The sequence below is a fragment of the Wolffia australiana genome, chromosome 19 (assembly GCF_029677425.1).
Source record: "Wolffia australiana isolate 7733 chromosome 19, ASM2967742v1".
Classification (NCBI taxonomy): Eukaryota; Viridiplantae; Streptophyta; class Magnoliopsida; order Alismatales; family Araceae; genus Wolffia; species Wolffia australiana.
This window is the reverse complement of record NC_135853.1, coordinates 5,082,859-5,109,797: the sequence shown is the minus strand read 5'-3', so window position 1 is coordinate 5,109,797 and position 26,939 is coordinate 5,082,859. Positions and strand designations below refer to the sequence as shown.

Here is a 26,939-nt window from a genome sequence, read left to right as displayed (position 1 = left end):
TAGAAATGAAGGAAACAAGCTTAAAACTGAATATATATATATATATATATATATGATTTTTATGGAATATTGATAAAAATTTGTTGAATAAAAATTATATTTTCCCTAATTTTATTTAATGTTGGAAAGGATATAAATTTATTCTGGAATTGATTTCAAAGTAAAAACGACCAGAAAGTAACTATGATTTTAGAAAATTTTCTATGCATTATTTCAATTTTCAATAAATTATAAATAAGTGACAATATTTTAGGGAATTTTCATAAATATTTACAAATTTTAAATGAAGGAAACAATCTAAATTACCTCTCGTGTGATTAGTGTTCACATGCGTGTGGTTTTGGACACTCAAGTGTTCAGGGTGTGTGACGCTGGGTAGGGTGGCCTTTGGATTTGTTCAACCAGTTACAGAATCAGCCAAAATTTTGCCAAGTCCAGAAGGGGTTTTGGCTTCCGTGTCAAGTGGGTCTGCCCTTTGCTGGGTCAGGTGCCCTGGTTCTGCCAATTTGTTGCTCAGATATTATATGGTTATTGGGGAGCTCTTTGGATGTGTTCTGCTAAGGGCTGCACTCATCATTGTTCTGCTACCCAAGTGTAGGTGGGAGTAGAAGATGGAGGAATCCCAGTTTTGAATGGGTACATGTAAGCATTTTGTGATTTATTAGAGACGGAAAATATATGTAGAGGGTTTTATAGATAGGGCCACATTCTGAGCCCTCAGTGCATCACATCAATTATGTATCCTTCTATTATTTCTAGATCATATATTTTTAATACAAAAATTAAGTCATTAAATGAAAAATTTGGAAAACTCATTTAATGAGTTTTCCTCCTTGTCGGATTTGTTGAGGTCTTATCCTCCTAATTTTGTTTACCATCTATTAGTATGTAATTAAGGGCTAAGTTGGTGGATCCCACAGTCCTTATGGATCTCTATACTGAGAAATTTATTCATAGCTCTAAAATCCTTGATATCAAGTTCCTTTCCTAATTGTGCCGCCAACATAGCAATATGATGAAAATTCTTAAAAAACAAAAGCATATCACCTACATAAAGCATCAAAGTAAGGTATGAAGCATCATCATACATCTTCACAGAAAGAGAAAAATCAAAGTGGTACCTGGTGTAGCCAATCAACATCACATAGAAGTCAAAGTTGTTTTACCACTATCTCAAAGATTGCTATCATCCATAAACTGGAATTTTCAATATGTTTAGCTAATTTTTTAATGAAACCTTCAGTATGAGATGTGTAAATCCACTCCTCCAAATCTAAAAGAAGAAATATTGTCTTGACATCCAACTACACCACCTCCGTATCATCAAGTGAAAGTAACATCAACACCAATTGAATCAATGTATGTCTCACCATTTGTGAGAATATTTCAGTGATATGAACTACTTTCTTCAAAGAAAACCAATTTGCAAACAAGTCATGTTTCTTACGTTTAGGTATACAATCATTCAGGGATTCGTACGGATCAATTCAGTGAACTCTTTCTCTAAAGAGCACCCACTATCTGTCCTTAGTGTCGCCGCACTGATAAGTCTAAATTTGGTCTTTAAAAATGTCATTTTGATTTAGAATTATGCAATAAAATTTATAATAGCGCCCTTAATCACTTAATACTACGTATAGAGCAAGCACGGGGTCAAACCACAAGAAGGCACTCTGTAAGAATTTTTATCCTAATTCAAATGAATTAATTCAATGATCAATTAATTTTTTGCATTTAATATGCCTTAATTGTGTTTAATTTTGTTTTGTAATTAATCAAAATTAAGCAAAGCTTAATAATGATTTTAATATTTTCGGTCAAGAAACTCTAAATAGGATAATATTGATATTTGAATCAGCTTAATTCGGATTATGAAGGTTTGAATCAATCTGATTTATGAACACAATTTTTAATGAATTAAAATTAGGAATTTATGAGAAAGAAAGGGATTTTGAATTTGTGCTTGAAGAAGGACGCATTTTTCAATGAAAATTTTGATTTAGGTTTTTTATATATTTAATCAAATTCTAAAACAATCAATTTCTATATCTAGAGTGAGAAAGTTGACGAATCAACGTAGAGAGAGAAAATAGTAGAATTTTGGGGAAAAGGAATTAAAGACGAAATTCAACCCTAATCTAGAGATCTAAGATGCAATATGAGATGAAAATCAATGTAGAACTAAGAATTAAGAGTTAGATATTGAATCAAAACAAGTTTTCAATGCTAATCACCATAAAAATCATCTCCAAGGGCATGTACATTTCCCCCATGCCTTGGCGTTTTAGAATCGTTCAAGAAGTTCAATCTGTGAAGAAGAAACTTACTATTTTTTGAGTAATTAATCAAGATCTGTCGACTTCAAAAGCAGCACCTGTCTCCTTCCTGGCCAATTTCTTGGGGGAGAGCTTCCAAAGTGAGTTTCCCTTTCTTCCCGACCTCTATTAAAATTTTGAGGGTAGGATTTTTTAATAGAGGTTGGGAAGAAAGGGAAGCTCACTTTGGAAGCTCTCCCCAAAGAAATTGGCCAGGAAGGAGACAGGTGCTGCTTTTGAAGTAGAGGGTGAAAAGACAAAACTACCCTTTAAATTTGAGTGCAATCAAACGGCTAGATCTCAAGATATCACCATTTTACTAGAGATTAATCCTGGCCATTGGATATTTTATCTCTCCTTCACGCAAATATGAAATGGCCTTTTTTTATTCGTCGCCTTGTTTTCTTCGCCCTTGGATTGCATTCTACCACATCTTTGTGCGCTTCCACAGGCTGCAATCATTGATGAATAATGATGCATTTTCAGCGGATGATAACGCGCCACTTTTCCGCATCCTGTTCTCGTTTTCAAAAAAATATAAAATTATAAAGGTAAGCTTACCGTTTATTAAATGCATGCAAAGTCGATTGACGTGTGCAATCAATGCACACAACTAATCGATTCCGCATACGAGGAATATTCTTGCTTTATAAATGCACACGGAGATCAATTCTCCGCATGCGTTTATTACACGAAAAAAAGACAAAAAAAAACATAACTTTCCTCCCAGTCTGCGCATAGTGATCATCGACCAATGATTCGCTCATTATGGCATTGTGCATTGCGATGCCATAATGAGCCTATAAAAGGCTTATTTTGGCGTTTCCAATCATTAGCTCAATTTTTTTGTCGAATGATGTGGATGCCATAAAATTAATTAAATAATCATTTTATGTACTAAATAATTCAGAAAACATATTTTTTTAATTCTAAAAATCATTTCTTGGCTATATAATGGTCAGTAAATTATAAAAAATATGGAAAATTTCAGAAAAATTAGTGAAACCCTTAACGACATCTAGCCAAGTATGTTATGCCCTGCAGAAAATATTTCTTTAATGCACTGAGGTTAAATGTCATGTAAAAAATACTAAAAAATCATAAAATCATAGTGCATGTCATTTATGTCAATTTATGTGATGATAACATGCAAATATGGCATATTAAAAAATATATATGTAATATAATATTCTTCAATTTAACATTATAATTTGCAAGTTATCACCCAGTAATAGCCACATGATTAGTTATACTTATCGTATAAGTAGGATCAGCTAGGGCTATTCTATCCGGATAATTCAATGTCTGTCTCGACTATCCATTGATTAGGAATATTTAGAATACATGTTTATAGACTAGTGATCACTATATTATGATCTTATCATAATTCACTATGTCGTTGAACGTATCCATGAACTTCATTGTAAACGTCACACTGGAATAATAATGATCGTAAATATTTTATTCAATGAACTTAAATAAACATGGTGGTGTGATTGGCTTGATGGCCACATAATATCCATCAGTAAATTGAGGGGCACATGTCAATACCTAAGACCCAACATTCAGGCCATAAGTGCATTGGTTTAAAACAAAGCACAAAACAATTCAAATCAAGAAGCTGATGATGCTTTCGTTTGATAAAACTATTTTTGAGATAAAAATATAACTCTGGTTTGATGAATAATACAATGATGAGGGTATAAGGTTCTTACTTCATCTCGGATAATTTTGAATGCATTATCAGTGAAAAGATTTTTTTGTTATTGGAATGTTGAGCGGTGATCTTAATGATGAATCATTTCATGGGGGTGAGGTGATGCAATCAATATTTTAGAAGATATACCCAAGTGGCACAGATGTAATCATTTTCGAAGATGATGTAATAGAAGTGTCCTAATAGTAAGGCAGCATGACATATAGCATAACCATCACACAAGATTGGGTCAAATTGTTTAGTGGATGGAATGTCACCAATGCATCGTAGGGTGAGCAATGGAAATTGCTTAAATTACAAGAATCACACTCATACTCAAAAATAGATGTCCATGGCAAAGTTTTATAGAGCTTAGAAAGAGACGAGAGGCAAAACTTTTTAGGCCTTAAAAGGACGAAGACAAGTCTAATTTGGGTAAAAAGGGAAAGAAAAAGAGTGGAGAGATGTCTGACTGCAATTCATAAATACCATGTCATTTTTCATATTCCCCACTATGATCACATGGAGGGAACTTATTTTTAATTGCTTTGATCATTGTCACTGTCATTGTTCAACTGAATGAAAAAGTAAATAATTGATTAAACCACAAATGATAAATTACATGGTCTTATAGACGAGAGAGAGAGAGAGAGAGAGAGAGAGAGAGAGAGAGAGAGAGAGAGAGAGAGAGAGAGAGAGAGAGAGAGAGAGAGAGAGAGAGGGATCCAGTTTGGGCCGGCCTAAAACGGTCCAATGGGCCGAGGTGGGCTGGGCCGTGCCAGGTTGAACTTAGCCCAACTTGAAAAGTTGGGCCGAGACCACTCGACTGAAGAAGACGGGCGGAAAGAAGAAAAGAGAAAGAAAAATTAAACGAAAAATGGAATGAAGAGACGTTAGCGGCGAGAGCTACGACGGCGTGGGGGGAGGTAAGCCGATTTTCTGCTTATGAATTTGCCTCTGATACTGATTAATGGGGAACCGAATTAACGGGAGTGTTCTCTGATCGGGGTGGTCTTTTTTTTTTTGAATTGTACAACGTGGATTGACTCTGTTTCTCCATTTTTGTGGTTCTAATCCAGACCATTGAGCTTGGACTGAATTTTACTGATCAAGACTTTAGAATCAGTTTTTCCTTTCAAGTCATTTGGTTCTTATTTGTGGGTTTCCCCAAAAGATACGAGTTTGACGCTTTCATCAAAGAACATAACGAACACACCAGGATAAATTTGGGATAGCCTTTCTCTTGTACCATATCGTTGAGTAAAGATATAAGTAAACTACGTCGATAAATTACTTTAAACTATTTCAATTGATGTTGTGTTTATGTTCCTTTTTCCAATTATCTTTGGGAGTCACTTAATTTTCCAACTACTGCAGATAGAGTTAGAATTTGTGGCGTGCAATAAGGATGCAGCGTTTAGGGAGCTACGAGCTGCCTCAATTTTTTAACTACCCTCCATATTTCACGTAAGTATTTTTTGTCTTACTTACCTTCTATTTATTTTGATATAATCGCTTAGAAAATTCGTTTGATACGTCCACGAAGGCAAAGGAGTGCCAAGCGTTCAGATACTAGTCAATGTTTCTCTAATAATCCAGGATGATTAATGCTGTTTAATTCTAATGCAGCAAACGGCTACTTCAATATTTTTTATTCTTTAATTCTTGAGATGATTTTTTTGTTACGAATCAATCCGATGAGAGATGATCCAATAAGGGAGCTCAGCGATAATTTTCTTCGTGTCTTCTTCTTTTGGGTGTCTTTTCGATGTTTATGTAAAGGATGGACCTTTTTAAAGTCCCAAGTATGAAATTTATTTTTGAACCCCGTCTAATATTATGATACCAGGGATAGTAAAGTTATTTTGGGGCTCTTTTGTTTGAATACTTGCCAGCTTTAAAGGAGTGGAAGGGGTCATAACCCTATTTTATGCTTAGAACACCCTTACCCTCTTAACATAATTCTTCAAGAAAAAAGAACATGCTTAATCTCCTTTCTCTTGATCCCTATGTTTCTCTTCCTTTTCGCCTCTTGATTCCTCAAAATGATGGGAAAGAGAACATTCAATTTACCAGAAAACTGCCTCTTTTATGGCAATCTATTTATCAGCCGTTGCATCTATTTTGTACTTCTGAAGTGTGCGTAGAAGTTCAATACTCCTACTTGTCGACTTTCTTTGCTGTCAAATTGGTTATCAGAATCCATTTTGAATTTAAAAAGCAGTTGGAAGTCAAACTTTCATTTCTCACTATCTGCTCCTTTTGACTCTGAGCTTTATTTTTGCTGGAAAATTATTCAAGTCGATTTTTGACACGCTTAGGCTTTAGTCTTCAGCCAGTAAGAGAAACTCGTGAGAAGCAGACACGGCTTTGGACAGAACTGTTAATTGGTTACTGTAGGAGCCAGAAAGTGTTTGTGATTGGATTGGAAGATGAGTTCCCATTATTTACCAACCCCGTGATTGAGAGTAAGATTTCACTTTTTCCCAATTTCAGATACATGTAGTTTTATTGCTCTTTGGGATTTATTTTCTTTTATCTTCAACGTTTTTTTCAGGATCTCTTAGCTACGAAGCAAGAGAAGAATTCTTAAACGCTTTAGTTTCTGAAGGTATGCTTTATCTCTATGCTTTCGTATTTTTACCATACTATTCCTTTGAATCCCACTGTCCACATAATACCTCAAATCAAGCTTCCTGCCTTGTGTTTCAAGTAGTGTTCCTGAACGGGACGCATCTTGGTGTTGTTTGGATGCATCGTCCAAATTTTTTTTACTTTAGCTATTAAAATAAAATAAAATGAGTTGATATGGGTATAGAAAAAATATCCTAAAATTTTTCATGTATACCTGTCATCCGTCCCATCCACATCACCATCTCATTTGCCTTGTCTCTGCAACACCACATCATCCTCCCCTAGTCTCAAGTAGGAATCACAGACAGCGACAAGTTTGGATCGACAGGGGAAGATGGCAAGTCATCCTCCTCATCGCCGTCCTAGCCAGAGTGAAAGGGTGAAATTGTCATTGCCATCCTAGCTACGGTCGAATGATGAGGATGATGATGACTTGTCATCCTCCTCATCTGAACGAGAAAATAGATAAAAAGTGATGAGAGGACGATGTTGAGAAAAAACAGAGGAAAGAGCCATCATCATCATCCGTTAATATTTCTCAAATGAAGGACGATGACTATGACAAGTTCATCTTCATCATAATTAAGTTGTTAAAGACGAATGGTGAGTTGGCATCATCATTTCGTCCTCGTCCAAGGTGATGGCAAACCCTAGTCTCCAGATCCATATAAATCTCTGCTGCAGGCCGAGCTGAATGGATGGACAAAGGGCGCAAGAAGTGTTTAATTCTCTGGTTAAGAATCCAAGATTGGGCCGACCGTATTCTTGAATTTGTATGTTCAAATTCTTTGACTAACTGAATAATGCCCGTGCTGTGAAAGGATTTTTCCTGAAATCTCATGCTCCCAAGTTTTCATCAGGTGAGAGAAAATGGTTTAGAAAACAGTGTCATGACTGTTGAAGAAATCCGCTCAGGCATTGAGTCGCGAGGAACAGGTAGATCTTGGCCTTCTTTATTGCTAGTTATTTTCTTATATTAGATTGTTCCAGTTACATTTTTAATGTTCAGTCATCGTTTTTAGGAACCAAAAACTAATGTCTGGCATATTTGAGCTTGAAAAATGTCCCCTTTAAATAAACTATTTCTTTATTTTGCTCAAGATTTGATGCGGCTTTACAGCCTACTTTTGGAGGTTGAAGAATGGTACTAATTTATTTCTTTTGAAATTATTTGAAATACTTAAAGCTTTCGTTCTCACAGAGCTTGAGGGAATTGATCGAGGCGTCCTGATGCGTGCTCTTAGATTCCTTGAGCAAAAGGGCAATCTGGCGATATTTAAAGGATCCTCTGCTGACGATGATGGGGTGAAGTTCTCCTCTTGAAGACCTCTGATTCCCAAGTTCTTCGTTCAGCTCTCTCATGACTTGCATTTTTTGTGAATGAAATCTTTGAAAAACTATTTTTCTTGACTCTTATGTTCAGCATAAATAAATCAATCGAATATTGCCAGAGTTATCCTCAACTCATCCCTTTCTTAAGTTAATATTTCCCATGATCAAATGACCTTGACAGAAAATCGGATCGGTGGATCAATATCTGACTGAATTGGCTGCTCAGTTCTAGAGGGCCCATTAAGGGGCATAAAATAAGGCAATCAGTGTTGACCGATCTGATATGATCGTTGCATCAAGTGTAAAAAAATAAGCCCACTAACCAATTGTCACAATCACGCTCCTTAATCGGCCATCTTGATCCAACCGATGATCAAGTGATCCTTTCGATCCATAAGAATCAGATTCAATCCAATCAATTGATGCATTCAATAAATTATTCTATCTATTTCATTGTTTTCCTTTTTCTTCTTTGTCATGGCTAATTGTGCTTTAGAGTATTCCATGTCTAAAGTGCATCAAAATTGATGAGACTGGACAAGTATTATTTCAAGATCATGAATACAACATGTTCATGAAAAATACAGAATTCGCAAATGCCTTCTCCTCACTTCGTTTGTTTTGTTGGAGCTGATGGCAAGCACTTATGTGCCATTCTTGGATTTATTTATTTAGAAGGCCCCTGGCGGGCCTGGAGGACCGTGTGCACCTGGTGGACCGCCGAATAATGGGCTGCAGCAGTCTTGTATCAGGAAGCAGCAACACAGGAAGTACAGGCTGCCCAAAATTAGGATAAAGAGAAAACCACCATTAGAAAGTTTAGATTCCTCTTGGAGAAATTGGGAAGTGATTTTAGTGGGTTTTCAAGTATTTAGTACATTATTGAAGATAGGTTATGTCTGGCATCTTGCCATGAACTTCTTCGGAATAATTCTTTTTTGGGTGTTATTTTCATCTTTGAATGGGCCTAATGATTATAACATATCCCATGAACCTGGATAGGAAAACTTAATAATCATAATGATTTATAAAAACAGTTTCTGGAAGAAATTCAATTTATAATTCAGTTTATTTTTTACTGAAAGAAATGTCACATGTAATAGTTAAATAATCTCTACAGACATTCTCAAAGAAATATTCCAGCTTCTAAAATTAATTTTGTCTTCAAACTCTATTATTTTTTTGTCTTCGCAGAAGATTTAAGAAGCCCACAATGTCTGGGCTAGATGCATAGCAATATAAACCAAAAAATGGTTAAAGATCTTTTAGAAGTTTACTGGAAACTTTAATATTTCAAATTTTATTTCCAAGAAATGTATTAAATTAAATGAACAAATAAAACCAGAAACACTGCTATATTTGTAATCATGGAATATTAACAAGGCAAAATAGAGAAATAATCCGTTGATCAGAATGACACCACAAGGAATTACGTCTGGGAACCTTCTTCCTAATTTCGTTTTGACTCAATAAAATGCGAGTACAACTCAATAAAAAATATAAAAATTAACACTGGGGTACAACATATAGAAAATACACACCTTAATATTTGGAGAAAAAAGTAAGGATTGTAACGATATGGTGATTGTAATTTAAAGGATATATTGTTCTATCTTAATTAAAACATAAGACTGTCCCCTTGAAATGACTAGGCCAATCATTCTTGCTGCTTTAAAGCCATGCTAATATCAAACATAAAAAGCGGAAAAGGTAATGATCATCTTTTATTAACCGTGAAAGATACTATTAGGAAACATTCCTATTTCTAAAAATTCCATAATATTTTTCTGCAATGTGAGATATTTTTTCGAAAAGATCAAGAACTCAAACAAGGAATCTAGACCACAGTAATACAAACAAAAAAAAGGGAAAAGTTAAATGAACATAATGAACATCCCTTTTCTCAACAACTGATCAATTTGAACATATGATTTCATTTTAAAATAATTCCAGAAACAAGCTCACACAAAAACTTGAAAAAAACTCAAGAATCATAACTCATACCATGAGGGAATGCAAGCACCACAGAAGCCAGGCCCTCCCCACCCGCCCATCCCTGGTGGGCCGCCAGGCATAGGCACCCAGCCACCCGGCCCTGGCCCTGGGCCTCCACCAGGTCCCATTTGATCAAGATGATGATGATGATGATGATGATGATGATGATGATGATGATGATGATGATGATGATGATGATGATGATGATGATGATGTAAGAACAAGACTATTGAGTCTCATTGCATTACTAAATCCCTCCCTTCTTATTTATAATTGGCCACCTCTTTCTATCTCTCTCTCTCCCTATCACTTTCTTCGTCTAACGGTCAGAGGTAGCTGCCGGCCTGCGTCCCAGCGGCCAGTCTCTGTCTTCTGGTCTTTCTTCCATGTTCACAAGATGAGCTTTGTCCACCAATCAAAGACCACCACGTGGCGTCTTCCTCTCGCCCTCCATAACTGGCCTCTTTACAACTGGTCATTCTAATATTCTTCTTCAGCTGACGTCAATTCCTTTGTCTGTCTCATCAATAGAAGCTACCAACCAGTCAAATGATATCATCAATGGCGTCATCGTCGAGAAGTTTTTGTTTTAAGTAATTATTCGAATGGGGGGGAAGACGAAGTCGCCTTCGTAAATTTAAAAGAAAATATTGTACTGTTGAATGTCTATGGCTGTTTTTCATCCCTATAATTATGATAGGCATGATCAGGAAGGTAACGGCGGGTGGGTATGTCCGGATCTCTCTCTTCAGTGCTGAGGGCGGCCTATAGACTTGTCAGTGCGTTGGCAGCTGCATGACAAGTGGTGGAGGGGTTGTGTATAACATGCCGTCGTTATCTCTCTCTCCTTATCTCTATCTCTCATTCATTCTCTCTCTCTCTACAATTCACTCAGTCTTGCATGTCATCTCTTTCTCTCCTTTGGTCTCTTTCTATGCGTCGCTCTCTCTCTCTCACACTCTCTATCATTCAATCACAGTTTTGCATGTCGTCTCTCTCTCTCTCTCTCTCGTGGATTCATCTCTCTCTCTACCATTGAGTCACAGTCTTGCACGTCGTCTCTATCCCCGTGGATTCTTTCAATGTGCTGCTCTCTCTCTCTACCATTCAATGATTACAGCCTTGCATGTCGTTTCTCTCTCTCTCTCTCGTGGATTCTTTCTATGAGTCGTTATCTCTCTCTCCACCATTCAGTCACAGTCTTGCATTGTTAAGAAACGTGAGATGCCCCGTAACCACGAAGATAGAAGTAGATAAGAAAAGAGAAGAAGGAGAGAGAAGGGGCATCTCACGATCTTCATCATCGAGCCATTCAGGCTGAATCACCGAACAGAAGGTAGATTGGGATTAGAGGATGGACAGGGCGACGGGCGGAGCCGCCGCCCTGGGAGACACAATAGAAAGAAAAGCCTCATTGAAACAAGAGCATTACAAGGTTTTTATAGCAGATTGTTTGGATTCAGTTATAGCAACTGACCCTTTCATTGCCGTTTCCTGTTTCAACAGTTTCCTAATTCTTTCTCCCTTTGTCTCCTTTACATGCATGTCGTCCCTATCCCCATGGATTCTTTCTATGTGCCGCTCTCTCTCTACCATTCTATGGTTACAGCCTTGCATGTCGTCTCTCTCTCTCTCTCTCTCTCGTGGATTCTTTCTATGAGTCGTCATCTCTCTCTCCACCATTCCGTCACAGTCTTGCATGTCGTCCCAATCCCCGTGGATTCTTTCTATGTGCCGCTCTGTCTCTCTACCATTCAATGATTACAGCCTTGCATGTCGTCCCTTTCTATCTCTCTCTCTCGTGGATGCTTACTATGAGTCGTTATCTCTCTCTCTACCATTCAGTCACAGTCTTGCATGTCGTCTCTTTCCCCGTGGACTCTTTCTACGTGTCACTCTCAATCTCTCTACCATTCAATCACAGTCTTGCATGTCGTCTCTTTCCCCGTGGACTCTTTCTACGTGTCACTCTCAATCTCTATACCATTCAATCACAGTCTTGCATGTCGTTTGACTCTCTCTCCCATGGATTCTTTCTGAGAGTCGTGCTCTCTCTCTCTGTCATGCTAATTTTCTCACTTAAATCAATAAGTTCTTGATTTAAGGACAATTCCTAAGGACAGCCTAAATCAGTAAAAGAAATAACCTTTTTCGAAGACTCAAATAGTAAACATTTAGACCTTATTAATTGAATGAATCGACATATCACAAATCTGCATCTTAACACCTTCATTGAGTTCGAATATATATGTACTTAGTGGAAAGTCCACTCAGACTAAACCAATGACCAAATTTATCCAGGAGTGGCGTTGTCATCTTGCCTACTGGATTGTTGTGGATTTCTCATCCCCGTTTATGAACATATCACGTAAGAAATGGTAACAAATGGTCTGACTTAGCATCTTGGTGGGCTGGAATGTTGCCCTCTAAGGCTTGGCACATCCTCCAGTTCTAAAGATGTAACATAAAAGTGCTCCTTTTGTTGAGATCACCTGGGTATTCTGAGTCAACAAGAAGAACTGTTTTACAAAATGCAAGCATGTCTCGAAATTATGGAAATATATCTATTTTTTAATGTTTTTGAATTTATTTTCTGGAGATTGAGTTATTAAACATATTTCTAGAGAGAGATGTGAGAACTGAAGATCATTTCATTAATGAGTAACTAAGAGCTGAAGAGTAAGGAACTTTGGACAAGTATAATATTTCAGATTTTGTCTGAGATAAAAAAGTAAAATGAATGTTGAAATATGTGGCACCAAGAGTTTAATACACATTACACTTTTCATTTGAAATGTAAAGAAAAGATTGAAAAGAACTCCGTTTAGCTCAAGTGTGATGTATTTTTTCCTATATCTTTGCTGATTTCCATGTCCATTATTTAATCTGGATTATGAGATAATTACCTGATTTCCAAAAAATTAACATATAGCTGAATGATCTATCCACTTGATTAAAACATACACATAACTTAGATAGGCTCTGAGTGAAATCAAGAGTGGACACAAAATAATCAAGTATACTAGACCATTATTGAGGGGATTTATATTTCAATATGTAAAGAGGTGTAAAGAGGTGCTAGATAAGATCCCTTGGATCATTTTCAATCAATCCTTCACATTGTTCCACAAATATATTGTCCTCGAGTTTACCGTAAAAAAAATGACCTTTATTCCCATCTGTTTAAGCTAAATTGTCCTCGAGTTTACCATAAAGAATGATAAGACCTGTAAATCTCAAATGAAATTATGTTAGATTATTATGAAGAATATCTGAGAATTTGTGTGAATTCTGAGATAAAGCTCATATCGAGTGAATCCCTAGGTAACAATCAAGCTTAAACATATAGTCTTCAACACCCAAAATAGATTTCTTTCTCTTAGAGATTCAATAATAAAGAATGGGCTTATGTGAAGGATACACATATGACTTTTCTTAAGAGATTCAATTTCCTTGGAAATAATAAAGAATGCAAGATGATTTGTAAATATCTTTCACACAAGATAAATCATAAAAAACACCCAGCTTAAGCATAGAAACCAAGCTAACAGATCCTCTTGCATACTTGATACTAAGTTATGGATAACTCGTCATCCTTTTCTTTGTGGATGTGATGAATGTGCTCATGTAGGTAATGATTCCACCTGAATCACAGGAGCTAGGTGATTGTTATGATGACATTTAGTCTAAACCAAAGTAGTCAAAATAGTTTGAGACATGGAACATAATACAAAATTGATGTCTAGTCTAAGAGTGATTTTATATCTTACATGTTACGGGAAGTTCAGGTCAAGTATACTTTTGTTGAAATAAAAATATGTTTGACCACCAAAGCTGCAAATATGAAGAGTAATCAAAGGGTGAATTATCCATACATACCTAGTTATCTACCATCTAAATAGTATCTAACTTTTTAAAAAATAAAATTATGGATTGACTGCTCCCATAAATTCTAAAATAACTTTTTATAATATAATCGATTTGCCAAAAAATTGAACATATCAAACGGTATTACTAAATCACGTGATCTATCTTTTCTCCCGAACTTTTTGTCTTGGTCAAGTCATGTTGACAAACCCCCCTGGCCACTTTGGCAATCACATCTTTGTATCCACTTTGGCAAGACAGATGAGAATCTATCCATCTTATTTATTATAAAAACCTTATATTTATATAAAGATTGAAGTACATTATTTAGGCCTACCATAAATGGGCTGAGAACCTCATCTAGATACTATATATATGTGGAGATGTGAAATGGTAAAGATGACATCATTTCTTCTTTGCTTCTGTAAAGAGGTCATTGACCATATCAGATCTTAAATCTGATATGGTGCACTCTGCGTCAGCATTCTCCACCTTGTTATGCACTTTCTTGTCTTGTTACATGGTTCTCACTTTGTTAGAGCCTTACATACCACCGCGTGTTTCTTTACATTTGACAGGGTCAATAACCTCTCAGTTTTATGATAAGCTAGTTGGATTTCTATAAATAGGTGTGTGTTGCCCTAGTATTGACCATCTGTTAAATGTTGGAGAGACCTGATGGCTCGATAGGATTCTTATAATGTGATGTCATTTAAACTCTATATGGTAGTTATATTTATCTATCTATTTATAGTGTGATGTCATGAATTTTTGTATGTGACATCAGGTGATTTTAAACTTCTCTGGCCTGGAGGGGTCTTGTTGACAAACTTCCCACGTGGTCTCCCACCCCAAATTTCTCCCATCACATCATTTTTAATTTCAGAGTTCAGAACTAGTGGTATCCCCTTTTAGTAGCCACGTTCATCTATCCATCTATCTATCAATTTAACCTAATCTATAGGTTATGTTATTAGCTGGTGGGGTGCCACGCTACGCCTTGCGTTCTAGAAAATATATAATAGTGATTGAAATATGTCATAAAATATTTACCATCACCCGTTATTGTATTTTTATAATCCTTCATCCACACATGCCTGCCAAATGAATTAAGGCATGAATAATTTTTTAACCTTCATCCATCATTTGAGTTGGTACCGATGTTCAAGGAATGTCATTGGAGAACGTTATCTTCGATCTAGACTACCCTGCCATCGATTTAAAGCATATTATTCCTTAAGTCAATCTTGTTTTAAACCGAGGGTGGATGATCCAATCATGACCACTGAATCACCGTCATATATGTCTTGCCATATCAAAGCTAAGACATTGTAATTAGGGGCGTCATATTCAAAGCAAATACATCCATTCACTACATGTTTTTGTTGTCTTAAGTCTAAGTACCACTTACAGAACCATGGACTGAATCAACAGAGTTGACTGTAATTTATAATAGCATTTAGGTAATTCATTTTCAGATCAATTTGGTGAACTCTTTCCCTTAAGAGCACCCATCGTCTGTCCGTTGTATCTCTACAATAATCAGTGCAAGGTCAGCCATACATATATAAGTAGGGTAATATAGTGTTGTATTATTTACTAAATTTTGATGCTCATCTCTAAATCCTTTCTTGAATAGGGATATCTCGAATCAATCTATTATGATCCCATCATAATTTGCCAAGTTGTTTTATGTAGTCAAGGAATTAATAGTTAACACTACACAATAATAATTATGAATAAATATTTATTTTAATGAATCCTAACATGACATGCAAGTGTGATTGGACTCATGGCCACAAAATATCCAGTATCTATATGTAGTTGTGCTATTTATGCATCTTCAATCTTCCCAATGGAATCCTTCCGTGTAATGAGTGTAGTACTTCATTGTGATGACTGAAGAGGTAGGATTATTTCAGATGATGTGTCTCTCGAAGGATAAAACCATTTGGAAGCAACTTGGATATATCTTAAGGCTGAGGACCCCAAGAACCTTAGAGAATATAAATAACTGAGAGCACGAATTAATGAATTCATGGAAATGTTTTAGATGGATGAACATTGTTTTATTCTTAAAATTTTGATACACAAGAATAAAATCATTGAAAGAAACCATCAAGTGCTTAAGTGACTGAAAGGAGACAAAGAAAGAACTATCTAGGGTCACTTCGGGAGTGAACTGGGTTTTGAAATACATAAGTAGATCCTGGACAACTTGCCATCTATCATGTGCTCCTATTTCCCTAAAGACTATTTCACAGATACTTACCCTTGAAGTGGGTTATCTTAGACCTTGCTTTGGAATATTGAGGATCTTGGTGGTGGTCAATTAGGTTTGGACTTTGGCGGAATTGAGGTTATTTTCCAGTGTTCTAGGAAAGAATGATATTGTTACATCGGTTATGTGAGTATTTATAATGCGAGTCATTCATAATGTAGGCACATTTGATGAAGAAAGACAATGTGATAAAGTACTTGGCCAAGGCAGTGAAATAGGAGAAAAGTTCTCTGATGATTTCTAAATGCATCAATAGTAACTCGGATGATTTTTTAAGGTTTGACAATTGACCATACCCTAAGTCATCTTAGGAGTATTAAGTGGATGAGAAAAATATGTACATAGTAACCGATGACATACAGATTCCATGAGTGAGTTGATAATCAGTCCTTTGTATCCTCTAGAGTATAAGGTGTAGCTTGGGTACCCATGCGCTTGAGACTTGATCTATTGGTTGGGTTAAATTGATCCAACAGTATTTGGTGTATATTATGATATAGTTAATTATTTTAGAAGATCAATAAATGTTATTGGGCTTCTAGAGTTGTTCACTAGATTGTTATATGGGCCTATAAATGATCACACAAAAATGATCATTTGGACGTTAGAAGTATACTTCACGAAAAGTACCCGTGCAGTATAAACAGGGGAATTCTTGAATGAAATTCACCAAGACTAGAATTCTTTAGGGCCTTTTTCGTTCTTTTCCCTTCTCCCCGTAGCTCTTGTCCTTTCTTCATGTGACCAGGGTGGCATAACGACGACAACACAGGATCAGAGCCTATCAAGGTGGAGGAGGAGATTTGACGTGCTATGGATTGCATGGAAGTATCTATAGCCTCTACACATTAGCAGCTCAACATGAGTAAGTGGATCCAAAAAATCACGGATGCAATCCTTGCCCAGATTGTTTCATTTCTTTGTTTTTGTCGATTCCATTTTAGTCGTCTACTGTGAATCATTCTACGATTCCATTTTATCCAAATAAAGGCCCTAAGCACCAAACATTAACTCCTCCTATATTCCAATTTGGATTTTAGTTTCCCCATCAGCTGAATATCTAACCTGATAAAAGACTCCATTGGGACAAGCATACACCCTGGAAATGAGCTGATATAGAGTCCACTTTACTACTTTGAATGACAAAGACAGCTCAGTCAACAGATGGACACTTAAAATACCCCAAAATTGCCTCTTTGTCCTTCCTTAACACTTCACATGAAAGTGTTATAGGTTGGTTTTTGTGTAGTGTGACGCTATTATGATGAAATGCAATAATCTTATGGTGCATAATGATAAGTGTAGTAGTAAGAAATGTATTTTGTGAAGCGCATCGAGGATCCTAAATGCTGCAATGTAAGAAAAAAGGGCAACTACATATGTTTATAGATCCCTTGATGTAAACTGAACGAAAATGAGGTACTTCACTTGAGCATGCTCTTTTTACTTTCTTGTTACTCGCTATCTTTATTATGTTATAAAAAATGTGTTTTTAGTTTTCCATTGGAGAGTATTCCTAAGGTGAGTGTTCTCCTCCTAGCACTCTAAACTGTGTAATGTGTTTCACCAAATTTTGGCAGGGTATCCCCAATTTTTCTGTATGATAGGACCATTTGACGAGCTGTGGTAGATTCGAGATCTTGCAAAAAGCTATAACTATCTTCTTCTAAAATCATGGTTAAAAATATACATATAGATAATGCAGTATTATGATATGAGATGTTCCTATCCTTCCTGATTTGAACGCCTAAGATGAGTAGAGTAAGAAAATCAAGGTATTATGTGGAAGGAATAAAAATAATGCATTATAGTGGTTATGGCAGAAAGGAAATTTCTGTCATTCCTTGGAGTTTCTCCATACATGTATATCTACCCTTTGAGTATGACAATTTGATGTCATGTTGTTGGTGGAGCCTGATTCTCATCATTGAATGAGTTTCATGAGATTGGAGCATGCTCTTTCCAGTTTTATCAAGAGCGATGACGAGGCGATCTGTGCAAACTCTTCCTCCGACCATTGTAGACAATGCCATTTCACTGCAGAAAATATGTATTTTTTTCTGGACTAAAATCATGGTTAGCGAGAATGCCAGCAACAAAATTTTCTTTGTAGAAGTACGCATAATACATGTTATTCTATGTATTTGTGAGCGGATTTTAGCCACCAGTCTTGTAATGTCCATGTGTCAAAATTTCTGGGGAATAATCACACAACACAATCATCTATTTCTGATTCTACCAAAGTATCATGAATAAAAAATTGTTTACAAATTTATACTCTATAAAGTAGAGCCCAACTTTCACCTACCGTATTTGTCCCCATGTCATAAAAATGAATAGATAAAAATTAGATTATCAAAATGATATTTAATATTTCCCTCCCAAGGATAACCTTGGGAGGGCTTTTGATGCCCCACCTATATTCCATTTGTAATTTGATATTGATGGTAACATCTAACAAATAACTTTAACTGTCTCATGTATGACTTATATCTTATAGAAAATTTCCAGTTTAAAAAGCCTTTTAGTTCATTTGTGAAGGTGATTTTTTTAGGTTTGACAGTATGTCATAACATTTTAATCCATTTTTCTATGACATAAGTAATGGTGTAATCCAAATGATTACTTTTGCATTTCATTATATTTCATTTTGTCTAATTTTTCCACAAAATAAAATGGAAGAATAATTCTTAAGTGATTATTGGTTACCTTATTAGGATTTTAGTTGTATAAAAATAAATAAAACGTAAGTGTGAAGTCATATATGCGCAGGTGAACATATTTTTTCAAGACACAAATTCTAGGGTATGCATCCCTAAGGAGATAGGGTATATCTCTAAGAACAGTGATGGTGTTTATTTTTTAGGTACTAATGATGCAAATGATATTTTTGCAGTCATTTTGTTTGACTAGGTCCCAACAAGATATAAAAATGGGCATTGAACCCATCCAATCCTGCCAATCTATCAGGATGCATTGTTCAAGAGCTAGCACAATTCCATAGAAAGTGCTCTTGCGGCACAAATATTGGTTTTCATCCGCATATACTCCTGCAATTACAAGCTATGATGTAAGAAATCATCTTTTTTAGTATTAAACTGCCTCCACTTCCAGTGCTTTTTAATCATCCTTTTTAATAGCTCTGAGTGTGGAGTAATAGTCTTGTTTGGTCACTGATTCATAATTGAGTTAAAAGATCTAGTATTTTATCATCCATGTCTTACTTGTTTTCCGTCTGAGGAATATTTGATGTGTTTTGGTATCTCATGATCAGATCTTGTTTTAGTTATGATAATGCATTATTTTTAGTAACATTGTATTGATTTGAGGTCATTTCCAAGTGTGTCAAATTTCATTTTCAGTTCATGTAATTCATCATAGATATTTCCAAAAGCATTGTGATTCCATGGTCTCAGAGATACCTTTAGATTTCTTATTTTTCGCTAAAACTTTTCATGGGATCATTATTTTGGGATAGTTTCAATGAGTTTAACCAGGTTAGGTAATATTGGGTGTTTATCCCCTTTGCTTGAAATCTGAACGTAGGTCTTTTTTCTCTTTTAATGACTTCAGGGAAGGACAATTATTGGTGAATGGTGTGATAATCTACATCAAAAATATCTTATAAAAGAATAATGAAAAATAGGCCTTTTGATTCATTGAAATTCTGGGCAGTACTTCATATATTTTCTTTGGACCTCTTTGTCCAGTTATATCAAGATAAATAAATTTACCTAGTGTGCGGGTTTCAAAAACTCTAGCTGCGTAATGGAATATTTAACCTCATCCATATGAATGATACTCAGATATGGGTCCTCTTCGTTCTACATCCATGGAAGACTATATGAATTATAATTCTGATGTAATCTATCCACGATTCATCCCCTAGTTCTCTCAGCTATGAAGAAAAAATAAATAGGAACAAAATACTTTTCTCCTCAAAGATAAATGTGTTTAATCCTTTCATTGTCTCCATTTTTATTCATCTGAAATTAAGTTTTCTAAAAAGTATCCTATGGTGTTTGAGGGAAGATAGATAATTTACTTAGGTTTATTTTTTATGATGTATGAGAATCTATTTATATTGGTAGATTCAGAATACCAGTATAATGTCTCCCATTATCAAGGCTGCGAGCACATGTATCATTAGAATCTGATGAAATGTGTTACTTGGAGAGTTGGATGGGCTGGCTAGGAGATATTTGTCCATCCAACTGTTTAATTGATGCGTCATTGATTTTTAGCATGATTTATGTCCAATCAGTAAGTTTGGCATGTTTTAATGTTTGGATCATTAAATTAAGTTCTAGTTTGTTCAGAATGAGATTTCCTGGGTAATCAAAGATATGAAAACGGATATAAGAAATGATGCGATAAATAAGAACTGATATTGGATTCTGAAGGAGAGAAAATGTTCTGTATTTAGAAGTGGTCATAGTCTTCCGTCTCCATTGACATTTTAAAGAAAATGTCACAGGGTTGTGTTATGAAACCACGTTGGGATGATGATATTCTTTATACATATTACGGTAATTATAATGACTTGATCTATGAGAGTTACGATTGGCAAATCTAAACATCTTCCGGCAGGTATCCTTTCTACCTTTAAAAGTTCGACAGTGCAAACAGAAGAAATGATGCCGGTCAACAATGACTTTATGTATAATAAGTTCCTTGGATCCCTTCTGAATGATAATGAGTTCAGGTATCTGTTGAAAGATATCCATTTCCACATAAGCTATTGCATAGACTATTAAAGTAAAATGACTTACTCCCACATATCTTGCAATAAGTTTTCCAAACATAGATGCTATGGGTTTGAAATTTTTAAGAATAAAAAACTAATTACTAAGATCTGGGACACCTATCCACAGAGGAGTAAGCGTGGATTCTCTTTTAGAAGATCAATCAGGTGTCCAGAGAAGTTATCATGGTTACCTAATCCAGTTTTCAGATGTTTTTACTCCATGTTTTTTTAAAAAACTGCTTGGATGATATGTCTCTCATCTAAGGCTGTGCATTTAAAATCATTTAAATTTTATTTTAATTGCTCTAGTTTTGTGATGACGAAATCAATTTCTGGCCTTCTGTATGAAAATTTAGAAACGAGTAAATCCTCAAAGGGCCCGTCCATCCGTGTAATTTCTTCATCCGAGGACGTAGTCTGTTTTATCAGCCATGCATAGAAAACTTAATAACATGTACTGTATGAATGAAGTAAAACCATACAAGGAGGATCGCTGATCTCCGGAGATCCTTCCACCTTTCCTGAAAAAATTACGTTTTCGAATTCCCTCCAATCGTTGATTTTTTTTTGTTCCACGGGGTAGATGGTTGAACAATTAACACATCTTTAAAGGCTTTTATTGAGATTTTCCCAGGAGTTGGACTTGTTCTTTTGGTTGGTCCTTCGACATTTTCCTCTCAGTATGACCGGAATCCAGTATTATATCCATGAGTACATAAGACATATCTCGAACCGACTCTTCTTTTCATGAATAGGTCCCATCGCAACTACGAATATGGAATTCAACAATGATCCAATAAGAAATATTACTTAAACTGTCGCTATGTCGGCACGCCGCCGACGAACGAAGCCAGCTGTCTCAACGCGGTCCGATAGAAGCCATGAAGGAAAGATTGAACAGGGGGAGGTTGACTGATATGAAAAGGTCAGAACTGATGTAAAAGGAAAACGCTGAGTTCCTCGGGGGGAAATCTAAAACCCAATCTTCTAACGGCGTGTGCGGCGAGTCTCCAGGTAATTCTTATCTTTTCATGTATGAACGTCGCTACGGTCAGCATAGATAAGCGGCGCATGTCAAATCCTACGCCTCAACGTTGAATTTTCCCATTTGCTCTGTCCTCTACTTAACCCCGTTTTCCACTCCTCCATAGCCTCACAGCTTGACTTCCTTCTTCTTCTTCTTCATCTTCGTCCTCTTATTCTTCTTCATCTTCGTCCTCTTATTCTTCTTCTTTACCGTCATCTTCATCTTCTTATTCGTCCCCTCATGGAGTCAGCTGGCAAGCGATCTTGGGAGATGGACTCTTCGTCCGACAGATCAAGGTCGCATCCGGTGAACTACTTCTCGGCCGATTTCGCCATCAGGCTGCTCCTCTTTGCGTCTTCCGTCGTCGGAGTCGTCGTCCTCGCTACCAGCAAGCAAACGACGATGGTGCCCATTCCCATGGCCCCCTTCTTCGTCTCAAGAACCGCTCAATTCGATCACGCCGCTGGCCTCATGTGAGACTCCCCAAATTCCTCTCCACTTCATCGTTTTCATCGAATTATCGGAATTATTCGTTCCCCAGTTGACGAATTATCCTCGGAATTCCCAGATATATGTTTTCCGCGCTTGTTGCCGCCGCCGGCTACAGCTTTGTGACGATGATCACCTCTGCCACGGCCGTTAGAAAGCAATCGCCATCGACAAAGCTGCTTCTCAATCTCCTCATCCTCGACGCGGTAATTTTCGTCCACTTTTGGAATTTGTTCTTTTGCGGAGACGTGTTTAGGGTTCTACCCACGTCAACCGCATACGTTAACCTGAAGCTTCTTCGACCGTCGTTGACGTTGGAGATAACGTAGCGGTTGACGAAATCGTGGGTGATGACGGCGTTTCTGAGCGTGGACTTTCAAGATTTTTGTGAAAGATGTCTACTGTGTCCCGTCAACGTCATGGCCCCCATGACGATAAAATTTAAGGAATTTTTTAATAGCAGAAGCCAAAGTGGGAGCAATGAAGACTCGTCATCGTTATTGGGTCGGCGAAGACTAACTCTCACGACTTTTATCTTACGCGTAGATCATGGCGGGAGTGATGGCGGCGGCGACCGGCTCCGGGGGCGGAGTGGCATTCATCGGCCTGAAGGGAAACTCGTACGTGCGGTGGAATAAGATTTGCGGAGTCTACGAGAAGTTCTGCCGGCACGTAGGCAGCTCCGTAGGCTTCTCTCTTCTCTCCTCCATCGCTCTCATCCTTCTTGTCATCCTGTCTGCCGTTTCGCTTCATCGCCGTGCCCACTGATCGTCTCCACCCCGCTCTTTCTTCATTTGATTTCTTTTAGAATTTGGAAATTCATTTTATGTTAGTGAAATAACCCAGTGCGTCGTTGAATCTATTGTTTTTGTAGAAGGTGTTTGGCTAAAAAATTAAAAATTGTACGAGTCTTTGCAGACCCCGGAATGATGATAAGGTCAAGATTTTAATTGGTCGAAGATTCGGCTTTAATCAAGCGTTTAACAGCTCTTTGAAGCTTCAACAAAAACTTCTCGATAGTGAAGAATTGGATAGTTTGTCTATTCATTCACCAAACATAATAATCACGGGGGATTCTTGCGTACCAGAGTTATATGCCGGAACCAGAATAATCAGCAGACATTTAATTGATTAAAGATTTGGGGCTTCTCCATTCTGCATTTTTAACGAGGACTTCTCCATACTGCATTATTTGAGGGTTCGTGTGCTCATTCACCAAACTTTATAATCATGGGGGAATGCACATTTATGAGAGTCGAAGCCGGCGATCGAGAAAAGACTAGCCCTGGTCGACCAAACGGGCCTCTGAGAAATCAAGGACGCAAATTCCCAAGCTCAGCTAAATGAACTATATAGCAGGATACATGGCAGCATGATTAAGCTTAATTTAGACAAAAACAGGCTCAGTCAAGCAAGTTCGTGCATCAAAGTGACAAAAAATCTCGCTAAAATTGTAAGACGACTCTAACTAGTACAAAACCTGAGTACCAATACTTTGGTATGGTCATATGCCTGATGTTCTGCAATAGTTATTTGGGTTTGACGATCCCTGTCTGATCTGGGTTTTTAGCAAAGACCTAAAGCTTACCTAAACTTCGGTCCGGTTCCAGTCCATTTTTGTTCGGTCTCGGTCCAGTCAGAACTGGTCCCGGTCTGGTTAGGTTGACTAGTCATGTCGAAGTCAAAACATAAAATTTATGTTCATGGTTATGTTAAATATCCTCAACATCAAAAAGGTGCCCACGGATGTTTTGATATGTTTAGAATTCTATAAAATAAATAAATAAATATTTAATAATTTACTTCTGGTTCTGGTCCGGTCTGTCCCTTGTACCTAAACCTGTTTGACCAACCGTTCCACCCTCAAACAGAGGACCTACTGTCGATGTCCGGTCAAACCAGTCCTTGGTCATAAATGTCCAACCCAAAAGTTATAGCTTATGCACATGAAATTTCTGGTTTCTAGAGATCATTTATTATGTTATTATGAAATCATAACTTTCTAAAGCATCCATTTGTAATCCTTATGGCTTGATAAAAGTGCAAAAACTTAACCAAGGAATCTCAATATATCATTGTTGATCTTTCATTTAGTATTCTTATTTGCCAATCCTAGACCAGCATTGGGAGAGTATAGCACTAACATATTTTTAACATTAGGTTTTTGAAAAGTGTCTGATTTCTTACTTTTCACAAAATATCCCATGGTTTGAGAAATGAAGAATATAATAATAAACAGCCAAATGAGATATGTGTTGAGATATATATTTATATCCATGCATGAAAAAGCACGCTGACTTTAAAAATGTAATCTTTAACTTGGAGCAAATGCGAAATTTTAACTAGATACTCTCAATATATCCATTCTAGATCTGTAATTTTATAACACTTATTTGCAAATTCTGGGCCAGCATTTGGTGATCATACCACCAAAAGATTTTTAGCCTGAGGTATGTGAAAAAATGTCTAACTTGTTATTTTCAGAGAATATCTCATGGTTTTATAAATGAAGAATCTCATTATAGAAAAGTAATTTAAATATGTGTAGATTCAATTTGAGATTAACAACTTTAATAGAAAAAATGATCCGACAAAAAATGTTATATATTTATCATTTAGAGATCATCCATGTGTAAATAAGCACAACGAATTTAAAAAATTAACTGGGGAGTCTGTGTATATCATGTTTAATTTGGGAAAACTGTAAAAAATTTACTGGGGAGTCTGTATATATCAAATTCTTTATATGTCATTTAGGATTCTTACTTGTCAGTCCCGGGCCAGCACTTGGAGATCATAGCACTGAAATATTTGTAGTATGAAGTTTTTGAAATATGTGTGATTTCTTATTATCAGATAATATTCCATGGTTGTATAAAATAAAGAAACTCATGATATAAAATTAAATGCATTTGGAGATTAGCATATTTGACAAACCATGTAATAGAAAGAACATTGTTATATTAGGATCAATTAGGGATTATCCATGCATGAAAAAACATGATGATTTTAGAAATATCATTATTAACTTGGAACAAATGAATTTTTTTACATAGGTACTCTTAATATATCGATTCTTGATCTGCCATTTAGAAATGTTATTTTAAAACCATGGGCCATCATTGGGACATTATAGCGCTGAAATATTTGAAAATGAGGTTTATGAAAAATGGCTAATTTCTTATGAAAAATGAGTTTTTACAAATAAAGAATCTTGAGATAGAAAACTAATTGAGATTTGTGTTGATGCTGTTTGAGATAAAAAATTTAGATACTATTGATGGATTCTTGTACATATTATTTAGGGATTATCCATCAATTAAATTGCTAAATTTCAAAGCCAATCTATATATGCATTCCCATGCAATAATACCCCTCTAAGTATTAAAGGGTATCAAAATAGAATTCAACGAATTTAAGAACAGAAAAGTAGAGCCTTAAATGTTGCTCACTAAATGAAAATTAGCTAAGATTTGAGGAAGGTGCCATAAAAAGAGAAGAGTGAGAGGATGACGATTTATCGAGAGTAATATAATATATTATTTCTAGAAAATATTAAATAACATAAGATATAGTGAAAGTGCCCAAGTCGCGGTAAAAAACTAAATAGCTAATAGTTAACATCCCAAATAAAATAAATATGCAAGTATTCATAAAGGCCTCGGAGTACACAATAAACAGTATTGTTAGAGGTGAAATGTAGGATTATTTCACATTTATCTTAATCATAGATCATTCCTCTTTGATTTCTAATTTTTTAGATGTGAGCTTTCTTGTGGTCGAGATGAAACGAGCCAATTTAATAATCATATCTCATTGTTTGTCTTCAGATTTTGGTTGGCGGCTGATAATATACGAATTCGGAGTGTTTGGAATTTTGTGTCTACTAATGAACCCAAAATAAGGCTTGGAATTACACAGATTTAGAGGCCATGTTTTAGATCATTTTTATGCATATCATATTTATATGAATTTTCATATCATGCATTAAATTGGCCATTTGGTTTAAAACATTACCTTTTGCAAAATGAGTTTTGAAATTATTAACTTTAATGGTTGAACTTATCCCTAGTGATTATTCTACACTTTTCAGGGCAGAAATTAAGTAACTAAAATAAAGGAAAAAGGGTTTATGATGGGGGACCATCCCGGAGACGTCACGAACAGACGACATCAGCCTCGCCGAGCTGCTCGCGCCGATGCTCGCCACCCGGGGTTTAAGTACCCCGCGTAAGCATCCCTATCTTCCCTGTTTTTGTTTGTGTTTGTGTTTTTGGAGTTCATGGACAGGGCCGGTAGTGGGCTTCGTCCTCGTCCTTTACCTTTTATTTTTCAGTTTTATTTTCAAATTGTAAGGAGAGGCCGAACCATGTCTCGCGACAGTTCGTCCTCCCCCCCCCCCACGTTCCCTTGGCACCTATCCTCACTATATAAGGGGATAGCATGCCCAAGAAAACCTTTGAGTCATTTGTTGAAGAAAAATCCCAACTGTGTCTCCACCTATCTTAGAGAGTAGAGAGTAGAGAGGCCCGGCTAGCCTCGCCCACGTCGAGATC

General features: G+C 36.4%; 2 protein-coding genes and 1 long non-coding RNA gene across 4 annotated transcripts; 2 read left to right on the top strand and 1 right to left on the bottom strand.

Moving 5' to 3' along the window:
• The first annotated feature begins 4,847 nt into the window (after nucleotides 1-4,847).
• Nucleotides 4,848-8,101, top strand: VPS25 (E2F/DP family winged-helix DNA-binding domain-containing protein). Its single transcript, XM_078590821.1, has 7 exons — nucleotides 4,848-4,937; nucleotides 5,389-5,478; nucleotides 6,340-6,479; nucleotides 6,569-6,622; nucleotides 7,330-7,418; nucleotides 7,506-7,581; nucleotides 7,847-8,101. Exons 2-7 carry the CDS (start codon nucleotides 5,420-5,422, stop codon nucleotides 7,966-7,968), a joined length of 540 nt encoding a protein of 179 aa, XP_078446947.1. The 5' UTR covers nucleotides 4,848-4,937; nucleotides 5,389-5,419; the 3' UTR covers nucleotides 7,969-8,101.
• Nucleotides 8,102-8,493: 392 nt separating this feature from the next.
• Nucleotides 8,494-10,206, bottom strand: LOC144715817 (uncharacterized). The gene is made up of 2 exons (XR_013584740.1): nucleotides 9,982-10,206; nucleotides 8,494-8,754 (listed from the first exon to the last, which is right to left on the bottom strand). It is a non-coding gene; the product is annotated as an uncharacterized LOC144715817 (long non-coding RNA).
• An 11,541-nt stretch (nucleotides 10,207-21,747) lies between these two features.
• On the top strand, nucleotides 21,748-23,243 carry LOC144715699 (CASP-like protein 1D1). Of its 2 annotated transcripts, XM_078590662.1 has the most exons (4): nucleotides 21,748-21,881; nucleotides 22,145-22,367; nucleotides 22,463-22,589; nucleotides 22,930-23,243. In XM_078590662.1, exons 2-4 carry the CDS (start codon nucleotides 22,165-22,167, stop codon nucleotides 23,149-23,151), a joined length of 552 nt encoding a protein of 183 aa, XP_078446788.1. In that variant the 5' UTR covers nucleotides 21,748-21,881; nucleotides 22,145-22,164; the 3' UTR covers nucleotides 23,152-23,243. The 2 variants fall into 2 exon arrangements, with proteins under 2 accessions (XP_078446788.1, XP_078446789.1); XM_078590663.1 differs by lacking the exon at nucleotides 21,748-21,881 and having other exon boundaries at nucleotides 22,003-22,367.
• Nucleotides 23,244-26,939: the final 3,696 nt, after the last annotated feature.

Coding starts and splice junctions, on each gene's coding strand:
- VPS25 (XM_078590821.1), top strand. CDS start 5,420: ATGCAGCGTTTAGGGAGCTACGAGCTGCCTCAATTTTTTAACTACCCT. Junction 5,479..6,339: donor AACTACCCTCCATATTTCAC/GTAAGTATTTTT, acceptor CTTAGGCTTTAG/TCTTCAGCCAGTAAGAGAAA. Junction 6,623..7,329: donor AAACGCTTTAGTTTCTGAAG/GTATGCTTTATC, acceptor TCTCTGCTGCAG/GCCGAGCTGAATGGATGGAC.
- LOC144715699 (XM_078590663.1), top strand. CDS start 22,135: ATGGAGTCAGCTGGCAAGCGATCTTGGGAGATGGACTCTTCGTCCGAC. Junction 22,368..22,462: donor GATCACGCCGCTGGCCTCAT/GTGAGACTCCCC, acceptor CGGAATTCCCAG/ATATATGTTTTCCGCGCTTG. Junction 22,590..22,929: donor ATCTCCTCATCCTCGACGCG/GTAATTTTCGTC, acceptor TCTTACGCGTAG/ATCATGGCGGGAGTGATGGC.